This window comes from Psammomys obesus, unplaced genomic scaffold (assembly GCF_907164565.1).
Source record: "Psammomys obesus unplaced genomic scaffold, mPsaObe1.curated_primary_1811, whole genome shotgun sequence".
Lineage (NCBI taxonomy): Eukaryota > Metazoa > Chordata > Mammalia > Rodentia > Muridae > Psammomys > Psammomys obesus.
In genome coordinates this window covers 10,154,708-10,173,790 of record NW_026585504.1, presented here as the reverse complement: position 1 = coordinate 10,173,790, position 19,083 = coordinate 10,154,708, and the positions used below count along the sequence as shown (strand labels likewise).

At 39.5% G+C, this 19,083-nt stretch overlaps 2 protein-coding genes across 2 annotated transcripts in view; one reads left to right on the top strand and one right to left on the bottom strand.

The window, feature by feature from the left end:
* Positions 1-15,027, top strand: part of Fgf7 (fibroblast growth factor 7) — a 48,972-nt gene extending 33,945 nt beyond the window's left edge. The window contains exons 3-4 of the mRNA XM_055603633.1: positions 12,713-12,816; positions 13,904-15,027. Of these exons, the coding sequence (XP_055459608.1) occupies positions 12,713-12,816; positions 13,904-14,098 (299 nt within the window). The 3' untranslated portion in view covers positions 14,099-15,027. The remainder of the gene's footprint in view (positions 1-12,712; positions 12,817-13,903) is intronic.
* The window catches only part of Fam227b (family with sequence similarity 227 member B), a 176,970-nt gene that overhangs the window by 84,043 nt on the left and 73,844 nt on the right, over positions 1-19,083 (bottom strand). The gene's annotated exons all lie outside the window — the stretch shown is intronic.

The window sequence follows — 19,083 nt, the reverse complement described above, 5'->3', positions numbered from 1 at the left end:
GTAAAATCGTGCTCACTGCTCCACATAGCAATTTATTATTTGGAGTGACATTATTAGAAAAGGACATCCACTTAAGCCTTCCTAAGAGCCAATGGTGAAAACGGCTTTAAATCATGTTTCCATTCTGAGCGCTGACAGCCAGCACGATCTGAAGACACACTGTTTAGAGTGATCTTGCTGTGTGGGTGGCAGAATGTTCCCAAACTTTCTTCCTTTCATACTCTCTTCTCCTATCAGTTTCACTCTTCCTGCCTGTGTGCTCAATCCCATTGCACCCAGTCAAATTCTTACTCACTGATAACCCAGAATTTACCTGTCTCTATCCCTATGCCACAGAAAACAAGCTCAAAACTAACTGCTGGAAACAAGCTCAAGTTGCAGGACCAACAGCATCATGCCGCGCCCTTCTAAAGATTTATAGGCTTTTCACATGGGTTCTTCATAAATCTCTCAATGAAGGGATTATTTTAGCCAAACAGACAAGTTATCGGAACATTTTGGACATTACTAAAAACAGAGTCAGGGTTGATGACCACTCCCCAGTGGTGACGGGGTAGAGTCAGCTCCCAGTTGCAGAACCCTCAGTGTGTCCCAAGACTCTCTCAGCCCTGCTGTCTCACAGGCACAGGGCTCCTCACAGTCGAGTGATGCAAGACTCTCTCAGCCCTGCTGTCTCACAGGCACAGGGCTCCTCACAGTCAAGTGGTGCGAACACATCACGCGCATCAGTTGTGTCACCCTGAAGTAGTGGGCTCGATGGCCAAAGGAAGCATGGGGAAGGTTGTCTCCCTAGTCCGACCAAGGCCCTAGAGTCGCTTCCTCTAAGGTGAAATCAATAAAAAACTTGAGGAAGGTGGACACTGGAATGCTCTCTCCAGGCAGCAAAGCCAGGGTGGCACACACATCTCCCTGAGGGTCAGACCCTGACAAAAACCTCACAGGTAGCTTGTTCTGTGTTACGCATTCACTGTTTAGTTGGAGGTCCTGACTTATTTTAATCTAATTGCTTATAATCTTGGGTTTGTTTATTTCACTCTAACTTTTGAGGAAATCCACATAAATAATATGCAAACCACAAGATACTGAAAACTTCTCCTTCTGCTTCTTCTTCTGCTTCTTCTTCTGAGACAGGGTTTCTCTGGGTAGCCTTGGACTCACTTTGTAGACCAGGCTGGCCTCAAATCACAGAAATCTGCCTGCCTCTGCCTCCCTGAATGCTGGGATTATAGGCCTGTGCCACCATTCCTGGCAACTGCATGTTCTTAAGTGGATATATCACATAATTTTGACACTAAGAAAAAAAAAATGCAGCTCGTGACAGAATTTCCTTATATTGTTGTTCCTAAGAAAAGAAATGACCCAAACCATCTTAAGAACAAATGTAAAAGTGAAACAAATTTAAAACGACATTCAAGTTACTTATTTCCTTATAAGTAATTTCTGTTCAGTGGAAAATATGAGAGTGACTCTGCATTCAAATGTGTTTGCTTTGAAGAATTCTTTTTGGCTAGAGATAAATATTCACCGAATACTGTCAATATAAAAAATACCACTTCTAGGAATGTTCAAAACTAAAGTTAATCCTATTTAAGTGAGAAGGGTGTAAAAACTGCATAGTTCAATCATCAGGATTTTATATGCAAGTTTAATAAATTAGATATGTGTGCCATCATTGTTACTATTAAATTTTAAAGCCTTAGAGCAAGAAACAGTTTAATTTTTCATGATGAAAACATTTTATTCCCTTTGTAGAACAGAGTAGCTTTCTTCTGTAGTCAAGATGATAGCAATGGCTTACGGATTATTAGGCACCACAAATAATTCATAAATTACCTAAATATCCTGATATTTTAAATGAGAAGATGAAGTAGATAAGACCTCATCTGTAACAATCACTGACATCCCCGAAAGGAATCATCTTCACTACCAAAACACTCACCATAACTAAGGTGTCTGTCTCTTTGAAGTGAGTGAAGGGAGCCAGGAGGTGCTGAATGGGACAGAAATATATTGCTGCTGTCTGCCCTCCTTAATGATACTAAGGAGTTATAACAGCAGATCCAAAGTGAAAAGTGATAGTGAGGAAAGAACAAAGAGGCTGTGTGTGTGTGCATCAGACCGTGGAATTCTCACCTTCACAGTGTGGAAGGTACGCCATCTTAGCTACATCTGAAGACAGTGAATAAAAATAGGAAGTAGAAAAGCTGGTGAATTTTTATTTTTATTTCTTTTGAAGACATTAGCATTGTGATGGAAGCAGGGAAAATGATTCTATGTTAGAGAGGGAGGTAGGGTTAAGGATTACATACGACATCGACATTAGAAGGATAAATAAAGCTAAATCTTTTAAAATCAGAAATGCCAACATAATTGTTTTTCAAAAATTGAGACGATCCTCTGAAAGTTTGTGGATCATGCATTTTTTTTATTACTAAAAACAATTTTGTTAGTCTCACGATATAGCTGGAGTGTGATCACAGACTTAGATCACAAAGTGGATTTGGGAGCAGGATCCATAAAACTCTCACACATTACACTCACTGTCCTCATCGAAAACTCTAAGTCAGACAAGCAATCTGCAGGTTTGAAGTTATGCTTCATATAAGAACAGTAGAAGAGGGGACACAGAGATCACAAGAGCTGGACAATGGGAGGAGAACTGGGGGACAGAACTGGACAATGGGGAAGAGAACTGGGGACAGAGCTGAACAACAGGGAAGAGAACTGGAGGACAGAGCTGGATAATGGGGAGGAGAACTGGGGACTGAGCTGGACAAACTTGTGACATGGCCACAGCCCTTAGAAACAGGCAGCAGGTTCAATTACTTCCATAGGATCTGCATGAGACTGAGCCCCCAAACCTTCAGTCCCTCATTAGAGAGGTGTTGACGGGCCCAGCCCTGCCCAGGCAAGCTAACGCAGATGAGGCTTTTGGAAGGAAAGAAGTCATGGTCTTGAGGAGTATAACCAGCAAATGAATTTTCAGTGATCCTATCGCTAGCTCTACACCCATGCCCAGATGGGCAGCCCTCAACTAGGTTAAGCCTAGTGAGTCATAAACAAAGCAAACTGAAAATGCATGAACGTGAGATAGAGATAGGGTCTTAGTGAAAAGAGGGGGTCTGGTGAGGGTGGGAAGGGGATTAGGGAGAGTAACAGGATATGACCAGAATGTGTGAAACTGTAAAGGAATAAATTTTAATTTTAAAAACTCCTCTAACTCACCATCACTCATTCTCTAGTGAAAATACCACCCCCTTATCTTTTCTTATACATTCATTTTTTAAATGACTAGAATTTAAACGATTCTTGACTTCAGTGTCTCATGTTTTTTTATCCTTGGCTATCCATGGGATTGGAAGTTGAGGGAATGGGCACGGCAAGAGGAATGAATAAACATGACTGGTATAGTGGGAGTCCTTGCTGTCAGGTGCCAGTAGAATATTTGCAGTCTCTCCTATTTGCTGGAAGCAGCTAGACTAGGCACTGAAGGGTATGTTCTGGTACAGCAGTCTATGGACTAGGGAAAAATATACCCTGAGCGCCAGCCAGGAAACAGTGGGGAGAGGGGCTTCCAGGAAGCCCACAAGCCCACAGGACAGGTGTGTATGGATGTGTGCCTATATGTACACGTACATGTTTGTATACCACGTGTATGTATAATGCCTTCAGAGGCCAGAAGAGGGTGCTAGAACTCCTAAACCTTGACTTACAGCCAGTTGTGAGCTGCCACGTGGGTGCGGGGAATTGAACCTGGGTCCTCTGGAAGAGCAGCCGCTGCACTTCACCTCTGAGTCAACTCTCCAGCCCTTATGTAATATTCTTTATGAACAAAGATGTAGGCATTTTGCAGCCTCAAAATAAGTTAATGAGTTTCTGATTTTAAAACAATTAATATAATCTTAGGTTGAAATAAAAAAGATTCAACCCACCATTTCTTCATTTGACATTTTTCTAGTGTAGAAAGTAATGGTTTGTCTCCATGAACATCACGTATGGGTGTCTGGCAATCAGAGAGACGAGATAAATCTGTTTTGGACTTACTCATTACTTCATCATTTAGTCAAGACATGATGACTTTCATTATTTTATAAATAGGTGCTTTCACTGTCATGTGCAGTTAAATTTATAACTGTAATATGACTGTTGGCTAACAGTATTCTCAGTTAAATATAAACTAATAAGTGTAAAACAACTTTCTGACTCACGTTCAAAACTTGTACTGCAATAAATTTGACAGCGTGTAGTTCCCCTTGTAGATCATCTTCATATCTGCAAGGCCTCTGCCTAGAATGAGGTCTGGTAATGAGTATGCCATGATAATTTTTTAAATAATGTTGTGTGACAGTTGCACAGCAGCCAGCATTATTTTGGGGGAGGTAACCAGCTGTCTACACCTGCAGTGTCTTATTTGTGCAGCCCTGCTTGCAAACAACAGGGTGAAACCATACTGTCAGCTAATCATTTGGCAACTGAATAAATCACAAGAGCAACTGAGCAAGCTTTTTAAAAGGCACACAAATATGCTACTTAGATCAGAGCCATGCTCTGTCACCTTTGGCACAATGACATTCATATTTTAATTTGCACTTGTCTAATAAACTTTTAATTGTGTAAAACCTATAGAAAGAATTTTGGGATTTGTTTACAAATCATGAGTTTTACAATGTTATAGAAAATTAGAATTCATGATTAATTATAGAGAAGCCATTAATTTTTCTTTATCTGGAACTTTGAAATAATGAAGTAATTAAGATAATCATAAGAAAGATAGTGATAGTGTGTTAGTGTGAAATAAGCCAATGGCCTATGGCTGGGGGAACCATGGACAAAAGGCTCCCTGTGTCAGTCTAAGCCATGCTAAAAATGCTGATTTGAAGTAAATAATCTAGTGGGTGAACAAGTCATTTTGGCCATCGTCTTCACCTTTGCAAAGGGCTATATGGAAACGCTGTCTCATTAGATACACAACACCTAGAACAAGAACTGATAAGTATAACAAGCCATGTGAACCAGTAACTTACAACCAATGAATGTTGGCTCACAGCTACAAGGTTAGTAAATCAATGAGACAAACAGTCCATAACAGCTGAGAGAGCCATTATACCTATGAAGAAGGGAGTGAAAATATTCAACAAATGATGATGAAAAATGAGATAGCTATTTCCAAGAATAAAATAACTTAGGATCAAATCTCACTTTATAAATTCAAAGTATTTCCAGATGAATTTAAGGAAATTTGAATTCATCAGTGGGATGAAAATGACTCTCAAGCACAAAAACAATACACCAAGTTGTCAAAAAGCAATAGTTACAAGTTAGTATAAAAAGCTAATCTTTAAAAAGAAACCAAAGTGAGGTCTTGCCATGTTACCTACGTTAGCCTCATGGGATTTTCCTGCCTCATTCTCCCAAGCAGTTGAGATCACAGTCAGTGTCACTCCTCCTAACTAAGAGAGTAACAATTGTCAAGTGAATTCATACAAGAAGTGTGAGGCTGGGGAAGCAGCAGCAGTCAGACAAGAATAAGGGATGAAGTGCCAAAGTCTGCACTGAAATTATGACTGTCACAGTAATCTTGGACCTGACATAGCTGGTTCATCAGTGGCCTTGACAAGAGAAGATCAGTTAAACTTGGTACTGGTAAGAAGAAACAACACACTTTTTAATAAAGGACTTTGGAATGGTGGAGATACTGTAGCCACTGGGAAGGGTGGGGACACTGTATCCATTGGGAAGGGTGGGGGACACTGTATCCATTGGGAAGGGTAGGGACACTGTAGTCACTGTAGCCATTGGGAAAGGTGAACACACTATATCCTAGACAAAGAACCTAGAGTCAATGAAAATTACAAGTCCTGAAGAATGCATTTAGAACTTTAAAATTAAGCTATTGGCATTAAATTTTAAAGGTAGTGATTAGCAAATGTCTAGCATATAAATATTATGTTCATTTCATTATTCACTAAATACAGTAATTTTAATCTGGTATTTTCCCTTTGTACACATTTTTAAGAATGTGTATCTGCAAAATGTATAGCGAAGGGAAAGTTCAGTGATTTATTTTAGAACAATTAATTTTTCAAAAGAAAGATTGCACAAACTTTAAAATATTTTTAGTGCTTCTATTGAGTAATATTGACATATTTAATATGATTCACTATGTAGGACAGTCTTGGGAAATAGTGCCTGGAATTCATGAAAATCTTAAAGCAGCTCTGTCTGCAGAAAGAAAAAGTTCTGAACTGAATTTTCATAGTCTTTCTATTTTTTAATTTTTTATATTAATTACAGCTTATTTACTTTGTATCCCAGCAGTAGCGCCCTCCCTCATTCCCTCCTAATCCCTCCTTCCCTCCCTCATCTCCTTCCTGCTGCTCTCTAAGATAGTCTCTCTATTAATACCAAAGTATTTTGGTGACTATAATTAATGTCATCAGTTCAAGTTTCTAAAACATCACTGAATCTCACGTTCCTGCCCAACACTTAGAGACAAACACACTTACAAGTGGGACAATGGTCTTCACACTCACAGAAGATTTGCATTTTCTGCACTTGCTAATGCACACTTGCATTATAACTCTACTCACAACTGTTTATGGATTACAAAAAGAAATAATTCATTTGCTAGCAGATCTCAATCTATTACCAAAGACAGTAGTCACAAGCTCTGTGTATTTGGGACAAGAATAAATAATTAAGATGTTTGTATAAGTAGTCTCTTTAGAGTCAGACATTGTATGTAATTAATGAAAGTCTAGAGTACAACTTGGAAAAGTTAAAATTGCAATTTTAAAACATTAAGACAGCTACAGCTTTGCAGACAACTTGAGCAGAAAACAGGGTTCCTATGGTTCCTCTGTCTTAATGTCTTGGAAGGGGTTATATTTCCTACCATCGATGAACCAATATTGAAATATATATTGTGAGTTTGCTGTCCTGTACAATTCTGTGAATTTTGACAAATTTGCCGTTACAGTTTTATAAAATAGTCTGATTTTACAGAACTGATAAAAATTCAGTACTCAGGTAAGCTTGTGTGTGTGTGTGTGTGTGTGTGTTGTGTGTACACATGCATGAGTGTATGGCTTGACAGCTGAGTTCTAAAACTCTAACATTCCAGTGTAGGTAGCACAGTTGGACTTTCATTCTCCTCTTGGACACCTTGGCTGTCTCTTATTTCTAGCTCTTATAAGTAAAGCTGCTTCAGGCATCCGTGTTCAGAATTCTGTGTGAACATGTCTTCTACTCAGTAGGGTAAGTGCCTTGGCACAAAACCTCTGTGTGTTCAGTTCCTAGGAAACCAACAAAGTGTCTTCCAAGTTGGCTGCACTTTGCGTTCCCACTGTCCAGGAGGAGTCTGGGCTGCGCTGCATCTTTGCCAGTGTGCATGACCTGTCAGGTTTTTCCATGCTAAGGGCTGTGAGGAGGACCTCACCATTGTTTTCATTCTTTAGTGACAGAGCACCTTTTCCTTTCATCTGCCCTTTTGCTACCATTTCTTCAGATAGTTTATCTACTTTAATTATTTTTATTATCATATTTTAAAGTTCTTTGTTCTTTTAGAGATACTAGATATAATTTTGCAAGCATGCACTTATGTAATAGAGTTTATTATTAAATTAAATCTATACCCTTAAATGCAATATAAATATTCAGTCATTAAGATTTCTCACTCAAGACAATCTTGACAGAATATACTAAAAGTTCGTTATTTAACATTAGAATTGGTTTTGTTTGTTTGGTTTTGGTTTTAGTTCTTAGCTTTAAAATGTGCAAGAAGGTATACTTGATCAAAGACAAAATTAAATGTTCTGATTAGCCTAATCATCAAACCTCATTTTTCATCTTCAAAATGTGTATTATCCTATCTCTATTTATATCTGTTCCCCTCAAAACCTTTCAGTAAAATGCTTAAAAAGTCTTAGAAAGTAAATAGTAATACAAATGGGACAGGTTTCCATGTAATTACTGGAAACAATTTTGAAAAGGGAAGATAAAGTACTTTAAATCATGAAGCTACTGACAATAAAAATAGGAAACTAGTATCAATATCGAGGGCAAGATTAAGGGAGCACTTGTAATTCTGCAAGTAGATATTGGGAGAATTTTGTTGAAGTACAGCAATTTATCCTAAGGTTTTCCACCTTGGATTCCAAGTGTGACACAAAACTAAACAGGTAAAAAAGTCTGGATAACTCCATGAATGGTGGAATTCTGGAAATAGAAAAGCATTTAGTGAGTGTCCCCTGATTGTAAGCTACATAGCCTGAATGGTGAACCAATGTTATCGTTGAAGGTGTTTTGGCTAGGCTAATGGTGACATGCATTATATGTTGTCTTAATTTTCATGTTTCAATCTCTCTCAGTTTTGGAACTTTTGTTATGTTAAAGGTTTGGTGCATCTGTGTAATGCACCGTGCTCCGCTTCAAATGGGGATAAATGAATTAGCTTGTAAACAGAAACACAGATCCACAGGAAGCACCTTCTTGTATTAGCCTTCTATGAGACAGCATATATACTTTTCATTTATTGTATCTTAAAAAGTCAACAACAATTAACTTATCTCGGTAGATAAAATATTATCAGTAGGCTACGTGTTCTTGTATTTTCTGAGAATGTCATCATCTCTTGTTTTGGAATAGAGGCAAAATTCCATACATTGAGGCAGTTCTCAGTTCTAGAGACCTTTGTAGATATTGGAAAGAGCGCCATTCCCACTCTGTATGTGAACAAGCAAGTGGCAGCGTGAACACTTTCATTCCTGGGTTTCTTAATTTAAAGGGGCACAGCAGACAGTAACAAACTAGACAATCAGGGCTGGTTCTCGCCATACTTCTTAATGCGAGCCCACCAAACAACTTTTAGGTCTGTTCATTTCCTGGTATAAAAAAAGTTCTTTTTTACTATCAGGCAATTAAGAATATAGGAACTTAGACATTTAAAGTGGATTCTCATCCCATTTGAAGCTAAAGTCCTTACAGTTCTCTTTTGTTCTATCTTTAATCCTAGTATGTGGAAGAATAAGATTAACATTTGTCCCTGATTACTGCCAAAGGTCAACAACAACATAAAATGTGGGCAATGGATAGTCAGGGGGTACGGTGGCTTGTGGGGACAAGGCAAGTTGATGGGTTCTAAAGGGCGAGAGGTTCACCTGTCACAGGACCTGTCACTCAACAGTTTTGTGGACAAGCGCTCCATGAAGGAACCCTGCAAACATGAGAGATTCATCGTCTAATTCCGAGTGGTCATGGATGCTGCACCTCACGCTGTGTGTCAGCACTCCCCTCTGTCAGAAAACACAATATCGGATTAATGGATTTGGGGAAGAAAAGGAAAACGGTGTCAACCCTTAGTTTCTTAAACGGATTCATGCTGTTTCGAAGGCGCTGCAAGCGTGGCGCGGCAACCGCTTTCTTCAGTGCTCTTCATGGCAGCGGTGCCAGTTTAACCCCGTGGGACCCTGCCGATTGCATTGCTTCTCTTGGCACCTTCCTCAGAGAAAACAGGGATGTTACATAAGCGCCCGAGGCGGGTGCTTGCCTGCGTACTGAGCCTGGCGTGGCCGCGGCTGTCAGGGAGGATCTGCTGGCTGGCTGTCCTGCGATGCCTCAGCCCCGCAACCTGTCACGAGCTTGTCAGCAGTGCCGCAGTGTTTCCCTAGGCTCTTCAGGCCAGGGTCAGAGAGCTTTCTTTTCCCTCAAGTAAGGCGTTGCTACAGGACCGTTTGCTATTTCAAGGGCATGAACCAGACCGTGTTCTTAATTTGTCTCCTAAAATCACAGGGGTTTGTCTATTGGACAACGCTGCACAAATACTTCAAATACACACTCCTTTGCTTCATAGGCTCCAGTTTTTGGACGTGCACTTTTACTGGGCACCTCTGACTAGGGCTGAGCACAGTATATTTGAAAGTGGGCTTCTTTTCACACACAAGACAAAATCCTGACTAGGCTAATTTCATGATCACACTCCCCACCCCCGTTCCTCCCAGCTTCCGCCCACCTTCCCTCCCATCCTTCTCCATGACCTTTCTCTCTTTTTAAAAAAAGACAGAAAGTTTGTTGGTCTCCTTGTGGAGCTCCTTTCCTTTCTGGATCCTTCCTATCCCCCTTCTTCCCTAAGACTCCCTGCACTCTGTCCAAAGTTCGGCTGTGAGTCTCTGCACCTGCTTTGATCCCCTGCTGGGTGGAGTCTTTCACAGGACACCTGTGGTAGGCTCCCATCTTCTCTTCCACCACTTCTGCTGTCTGTCCTGTTTGCCATTCTGAATTAGAATTGAGCATCTTCCCTAGGGTCCTCCTTGTCATTTAGCTTCTTTAGGACCATAGATTTTAGTATGGTTATCCTAAACTATATGACTAATATCCACTTAAGAGTGAGTATATTCCATGTGTGTCTTTCTGCTTCTGGTTTACCTCACTCAGGATGATCTTTTCTAGTTCCCACCATTTGCCTGCAAATTTCATGATTTTCTTGTTTTTAATAGCTGAGTAGTATTCCATTGTGTAAATGTACCACAATTTCTGTAACCATTCTTTGGTTGAAGGACATCTGGGTTGTTTCCAGCTTCTGGCTATTACAAATAAAGCTGCTATGAACATAGTTGAGCAAATGTCTTTGTTGTATGCTTGAGCATCTTTCAGGAATATGTCCAGGACTGGTATAGCTGTGTCTTGAGGTAGTGCTATTCCCAGTTTTCTGAGAAAGTGCCAGATTGATTTCCAAGGTACTTGTACAAGCCCCACAAAGGGACCAACAAAGCCAAAAATGCTGGGCCTAGGGGAGATTGCAGAGACTGATGCATCAATGAAAGACCATGCGTAGAGAGAACCTAGGCCCCCTGCTCAGATGTAGCCCATGGACAGCTAAGTTTCCAAGTGGGTTCCCTTGTAAGGGGAGAAGAGACAGTCTGACATGACAGTCTGGCATGAACTCAGTCGCTTGCTCCTTGATCACTTCTCCCTGGTCGGGTGGCCAAGCAAGCCTACAGAGGAAGAAGATCCAGCAGTCCTAATGGGACCTGTTAGGATAGGGTCAGACAGTAGGAGAACTTCCCCTATCTGGTGACTAAATAAGAGGGATGGGGAGGAATAAAGAGGGAGGGTGGGTCCAGGAGGAGATGAGGGAGGAGGCTACAATTAGGATACAAAGTGAATAAATTGTAAATAATAATAACAGAAAAGAAAAACAGACAAAAACAAACAAATCCAAGAAACCTACAAATTCTCCACAAAACACAAAAAAACAAAATATACAAGAAAAGATCAATAAGACAAAAAAAAAGATACCCAAGCAAAGCAAAATGAGACACATGTCTGTGAAAATATCATTCAGTTCATTTTGTGTTGTTCAGCCACTCCTGGGCACGGCGCCTGCCTTGAAGTGTGGTTTGTATACCTAGTGAGACCCCAGCGGGAAAAACTAATTATCTTGGTTAGGGGTAGGAGCTCCATTTACCTCCTCCTCTCCATTGCTGGCAATCCATATGGCTTCCTGTGTATGCCCTGTGCTTGCTGCCATGGTCTCTGGGAGTTCATGTGTGCCTCAGTCCTGCTGTGTCTGGAAAACACTTTCTTTGGAGTCATCCATCCCCTCTGGCTCTTAAAATCTTACTGCTTCCTCTCTGCATAGATTCCTGGGTCCTGAGGGGAGTGGTTTGATGATATCGCACTCAGAAAAGACTGCTCCAAAGTCTCTCACTCTCTGCACGTTGTTCAAGAGTGGGTCTCTGTGTTAATTGCCATCTACTGTAAGAAGCTGCTTTGACGATGGCTAAACAAGGCTATGATCCTCTACATCATATATAATAAAATACAATATTTAGCTAATCCTGTAAAGTACTTACTTTGTAAAATAAATTCCACAAAGATTAAAAATTAATTATGAATGCATGCAAATTTATTCATTTTATGTGTATGAGTGCTCTATCTGCCTGTACACCTGCATGCCAGAAGAGGGCATCAGATCTCAGCATAGATGGTTCTGAGCCACCATGTGGTTGCTGGGAATTGAACTCGGGACCTCTAGAAGAGCAGCCAGTGCTCTTAACTGCTGAGCCACCTCTCCAACCCCGTAGTAGGATTTTTATAATTAAAACTTGAGTCATCTCTGTGCATTAAAACACTTAGTTTAAGACAATTGTTTTTAAAGACCGTAGATTCTACTTGTCATGATTTATAATTGCTTATGTTGTAATTTTAAAAATATTCATTTTCAGTAAAGTCAAGAACTGTTCTATCGGTAATAATTTTTAAGATAAAATGTATCCTTCCTTTCTTTGTATTACACCACACTTTTTGGGTTTAAATTCTACTTTTGCCACTTAGCAGCTGTCAGGCTTTGGTTTATTATTTACTTCTCTGAGCGTCAGTACCCTTATCAGTGAAGTGGATATGGCAAGAATGTCTGCCCACCAGTGTGTGGGGGTGACTGGAAAAGTTCATACTGGGGAGCAGTTGTTTTATGGTATAAATTCAGCAAATATTAGGTACCTTGTCATTATGATAGATTAAAAGTGTCATTCTAGAGGATATATCTGAATATGTAACTATTTCTTTGTATGCAGATATCCTTTTCTATGGATCAGGAAGTCATCAGTTTGCATTTCTATGTTTAGTGATTACTCTGGTATTTGTGACTGTGTGTTAGGGAAGCATGTCTCAAGATCAGTGAGTAATTGATTTATGTTTCTGTGGTTCCTTGCAGACATCATGGAAATCAGGACCGTGGCAGTTGGAATTGTGGCAATTAAAGGGGTGGAAAGTGAATACTATCTTGCAATGAACAAAGAAGGAAAACTCTATGCAAAGGTACTAATAATTAACTGAGTTATTATGCAAATCTATTTTGTCCAAAATATCTGCCTCTCTGAAAAGTGGAATTACTTTTGTTCTACTGCTACAAGTTGAATATTCAATTAAGACATTCTTTACAGCACTAAGGCAAACTATTTTTTTGTTTGACCTTAGATTGCTTAAGCTACCTGGATGTTGGTTATCTGTAAGATAACTTGGAATGACTGATCTCTAGGGATCCTTCCAATTCTAAACTTCCTTGTGCACTTTATATACTTGCAACCTAAAATTTCCATGTGTGAGTATTAAAGCTCTTTTTGTTAGCATTCACCCGATTTGCACATTGCTGACATGGAAATTCTTAGGAAAAAAAATTGAAGCATTTAGTTCATTTAGCAACATCAGCCTCACAATCATGAGCTTTGAACTGTTAGCATTCACATGGCTTCCACTTTATTACCATGTGGTTTATATGACAGTTCATCCCACTAGAGTAAAACAAAAGTAATTTTTCTTTGTATTCTTGTAGCTCTGCACAATGCCTATGCCAGCAAACTATAGAATAGAGGTTAATCAAATAAACGCTTGGCTGTAGGTATGAGCAAAGGAAGTAACTTTTTGTTTTGATACAATTGAGGGCAACATAGTAGAAAATGGAGTTTATTATATAGTCTTTCACCTACCTGAGGGAGGTGGAGGCTATCCCCTCTACACTAAATTTCTGGTGGATGGAAAATGGGGATCCCAGCATTAAAGAGTAGAAATTTACTGTCCAAATTGACATAACTAAATGTGTATTATATTATCCCAGCATTAAAAAGTAGAACTGTGCTGTCCAAACTGACATAACTAAATGTGTATTATATTATTTTTTTTTGTTAAACGTAAGATGCTTTCGACCAACGACAAAAATAGAAATAGAAATGACATAGATAAACCTCCTACACCGTATCAGCTATGCTATGCTCCGTGTGAGGCTTAAAATAAGTCACGCCTCCTTCGCCTCTGCAGACCGTCGCCTGCTTGCTGTTAGGTTGAGCCCCTTTAGCACTCATTTTAATAGCTGTGTGCTTTGTTTTTGTTTTTTGCTTGTTTCTATCAGAAAGAATGCAATGAAGACTGCAACTTCAAAGAGCTCATTCTGGAAAACCATTATAACACGTATGCATCAGCTAAGTGGACACACAGCGGAGGGGAAATGTTCGTGGCCCTAAATCAAAAGGGGCTTCCTGTCAAAGGGAAGAAAACAAAGAAAGAACAAAAAACAGCCCATTTTCTTCCGATGGCAATAACCTAATCGTACACGGTGTTCGAGAAACCAGTTTCACTCAGCAGGGAGATTTCTTTCCAGTGGACTTTTTTCTTCTTTCTGTTTTCTTACTCTCTCTCTCTCTCTCTCTCTCTCTCTCTCTCTCTTTTAAAGTAACCAAGAAAGGCTGGAAAACTACTGAAAAACTGATCAAGCTGGACTTGCGCATTTTTGTTTATTTTAAAAGACTGCATTAAAGAAAGATTTGAAGAATATACACAAAAATCAGATTTAGTAACTAAAAGTTGTAAAAAGTTGTAAAAGTGGTTGTACAATCATAATGTTAGTGACGTGGTGTTTTTCTTAAATTAATTTACCCGTAAGAGTATGTTAGATTTGACTATCTGATAATGAATATTTAATATCACTATCTGCTTATAGAATGGCTGCTATAATAATAATAATAATAATGATAATGCAGATGATGTTAGATAAGGTATGTCAGACCTAAAGGCTGCTGGGATGTCCTGTCAGGTGATCAAGCCCACACAAATTGTCGACGATGAGCAGTGTTTGAAAGCTTTCCAGTAAGAAGTATAATCCACTTCAGCTCTATTCAGAAAAAAAAATGAATGTTCTCAACTTTTTTTTTTATCATAGAATGAAATCTATAGGTGGTTTTACAAAATTACAGGCTTGGAACATACCTGTGCTGATTAACATGAAAAAAAATTGTAACCCCACTCAAATTGAACAGGTATTGCTAACAGAATGTTTCAAAAATCTGTACATAAAATAGCAGTGATGATAATATGTACTTCATCTCACCACAAAATAACATTTTATAATCCCTAAAAATAAAATTCAGAAATCTTTACTTTTTTTTTTTTTCAAATAACATAATCTATCTTTTGTATAAGTCACATTTTGGGAACACAACTTTTAGTAATGTTCTTCCCACAAATATCATGCTTCCCCTCCCCCACTGTGGTTACAGCATTAAACTCTACTTTAAGTTGTATTTGAATTTTATTGTTTTGTTATTTAAGTTTATGTTATTTATAAAGAAAAAACCTTAAGAAGCTGTATCTGTTTCATATGCTTTTAATTTCAAGGGAACAACAAAACCGTCTGCCCGCACTGCAGATTTCTTCCCTCCTGGAGACTGACACCAGGTCTAGCACAGCGCTTGGCTAGCGAGTGCTGGATGGCAGACAAGAATGACAGCCTGCAGCCATGCTTACAATAGATGTCTCACAGCGAGTGATACAAGAATGTGGGAAAGGCTTTGCATAACACTCTTGCCAATGAATTTGGATCATACAAGTAAAAGAAATCAAAGGATTTTAGTGAGAATGTATTTTGATGCACAGCAATAAAACACATTTTAAAAGTAAATATAGTTAAAGTTAGCAATTTGGTAATCCATAGAGTTGTCTGCCATGCAAAAACATGCCAATATTGAAATGGCAATAGCATAACCCCAATAGAAGTTGTAGTCAGTGTATGGAGCCCCAAACACCTAAGGCTTCAGGCCGGGCCCCAGATAAAGGGCTTGACAGAGAGATGAATACTTACTCCATAGGTCTACCGCCAGCAGATGCTGACAGAGCTTCGTGTGTGCTCACCAAGAGAAGGGCAGCATTTAGTTAAATTGTTGGTATATGAATTAATGTAATAACAACTTCAAATGCTTCCATTAAAGTGTCTTTATATTACATAAAACACATATTTGGTAATATGTTTATAAGTGAAAGTTATATGGCAAAGCCCTTGTCAACAAAAATAACAGAATCATTTGGCTTTCTCGTGGTTTGCCCAGGTAAGCAGGTTACTTAAAGGTAGGAGTGTTGCCCTTTGTCACAAACACTTCGGGAGATGCCATGAGGGAATATTCTATATTAGCATCCAATTCAAGGATATTTGTAGTCAAGCTTTCTAGCCCTGGCTCCTGTAACTGGAGTCTTGTGAAAATATCAAGGATAGAAGAAGATTATAAGATTATGTTTTTCATAGTTGTTTCATAGGTGCCTAGCTGAGTTCTAGTCCACAATCAATCAATCAATCAATATATATATATATATATATATATATATATATATATATATATATATATGAATCCATTCAATTAATTATTTTTTTCAAGGAAAAGGTAAAATATAGTGACATTCTGGAATTTTGATTTCTTTAAAGAACTCAGAAATACTAGTTTTTGTCTTAAACCTAGTGCTAAAGGCTGCTTCAGCCTGTCCACAGCAGCTGACTATGATTTGCCTCATGCTCTAGCAGAGGTGCGGCTTTTCCAGTTGCACACAGTTTCTGCGACTGTGTAATGTTTGGAATTCTGGAAACTTTTCAGAGGGTATATAAATGCTAGGGCCCTGAGACGTGGGGTTGGTGGTTGGTGGTTGGTGGTCATTCATAGGGCTAAGTTGCACTTTGTTAATAGTCATGCTCAAAGAAGAAACAAGAAGAAAGAAATTAGAGTCAAGAATCTTTATCTTTTTCCCCGTGTGTGTGTGTGTGTGTGTGTGTGTGTGTGTGTGCCTGTGACACACACACACACACACACACACACACACACACACTCACTCACTCCATAATCCATCAGAATGAATATGGGCCCATATGAATATCAGATAATTATCATGTGTGGCCATTTCTAAGAAAACCTTAAAGTTGTTTTTTTTTTTTTTAACTATGAATAGCTTGTTACTCATTCACATATAACTCAGTGGTACTGTCACCTTACTCTTTGCTTATTCTACTACCACATTCAAGAATACTCACTATTCAGTAACAATCTGACTTATTCAGACTCCCATAGCCTCACATCTGCTCTCCAATTTTAAGGAATTTATCCAGATTTAACTTCTCTTGAATAGATATTAGACGGGAAGCAGTAAATAATAAAATCTTATATTTTCACAATACCGTGATTTCTTTATAAAGCGACATCTACCAAGGAGCCAGGTTATTTCTTTTTTTTAAAAAAATATATATTTATTTATGTATATGAGAGCTTTATCTGCATATGCACGTGCATGACAGACCAGAGCACCAGATCCCAGTATAGATGGTTGTGAGCCACCATGTGGTTGCTGGGAATTGAACTCAGGACCTCTGGAAGAGCAGCCAGTGCTCTTAACCGCCGAGCCATCTCTCCTGCCCCCCCCCCCAGGTTATTTCTTATGAGAAGCTTTCCCATTTGCATCCTGGCTGTGAGAGTCCTGTTTCACAGATCACCACCCTGTGCTTTCTGAAAGCCTTTGTCATTATATGAGCAATAATTATCCCTTTCTCTGTCTGGATGCAGCTGTGCATTTAGTTAGTGCTGTATAACATGAGAGTTTAATGACCTAAAACAACAGTTCTTTTGTCTTATAACTATCTGGGTGCTCTGACTGCAACCCTCCTAAAGTCGTGATCAAGGTATTAACCAGGGAAGCCATTGATCTCAATACTCAGCCCTGAGGGAAATCCAGCACCACCCTTCACTGGCTGCACCTGGCAAACATCAACTCCTCATCATGGGCTCTTCATAACACTGTCTCTCAAAAGAAGTTTATTTCCTACAAAACAGTGGATCAGAGAATAAAAGTCCCTGAATGGAAGCCATGGTTTTAAGAAGCCACCTCCAGTGTGATTTCACTGCTGTGCATACAGGGGACATATTATCCCTGAAGTACACATCAGAAGGGAAGGCCATTGTAAAGCGCCTATTGCAAGCCATGGGTGACACTGCCGTTCACAGCTTTACCACAAACCCATGTGTTCCAAGCCTCGTAACACCAACCCAAGGTATTCATAGAGAAACAAATGAAGTAGGCATATTTTCTGTGCAAAGTTGGTCCTTTCTTTCACAGGAAAATCAGAGTAGGCTTAGATCACGCCTGGCTTTGTTGGCCTGTGTTGTGCGTTCTTAGGTCTCACACGGCAGCAAACTGACAATGGCACCTGGGCTCCACGTAAGACATTATTATGTCTTCAGATTCAACCTAAAAATAATTCTCCTCTTAACTTCACTACCTTAAAGAATAAGATTATACAGAGGCTTTCTCTGGCATGAGCTCAGTGGCTCGCTCTTTGATCACCTCCCCCTCAGGGCGGGGCAGCCTTGCCAGGTCACAGAGGAAGACAATGCAGCCAGTCCTGATGAGACCTGATAGGCTAGGGTCAAATAGAAGGGGGGGAGGACCTCCCCTATCAGTGGACTAGGAGAGGGGCATAGGAGAAGAAGAGGGAGGGAAGGTGGGATTGGGAGGATATGAGGGAGGGGGACACACCCGGGATACAAATTGAATAAATTGTAATGATGATAATAAAAAAGAAAAAAAAAACATAAAAAGAATATGATCGTGGATGTCGACCTTGGGGTTGAATGACCCTTTCACAGGGGTTGCCGTTGCCAACACCATCAGAAAACACAGATAGTTACATTACCATTTTTAGCAGTAGCAAAATTATAGTTATGAAGTAGTAATGAAAATGATTTTATGGTGGGGGTCAGCACAACATGAGGAACTATGCTGAAGCGTTGCAGCATTAGGGAGGTTGAGAACCACTACTCTAAGCAAAACAAAACCTAAAAAGACCCAAAAGCTATTGGTTTCCATGCAGGATGCACATTAGATTCACCTCCAGGAGTTACTTTTCTTTTTGAAACAAGGAGGCACAAGCTCATTGGCGAAGTGTCTAGAAAGAACTTCCTCAGACATGTTATCCACAGATTACTCATCTGCTACTATGGAAAAGCAGGTAACCTGAGGCTTCCACGGAGCGTAACAACTTTCTGGCAACTAATCTCAAAGGACAGAAAATCAATGAAGTGCCTGATAAGATATTCAGTGGGGTACAGGAGAAGTCATTTTTATATTCCCCAGTAATCTCTAGTGTTCTTGCTGCAGTTGAGAACTAACGAGACAAGTGGAAGAAACAAACCCAAACTCCTTTCCAATCTAGCCCTGGCTCATTATCTCCTTTTAAAACACATTCATTTCCCACCGAGGTTTACCATAATTTTTCTGTTGACA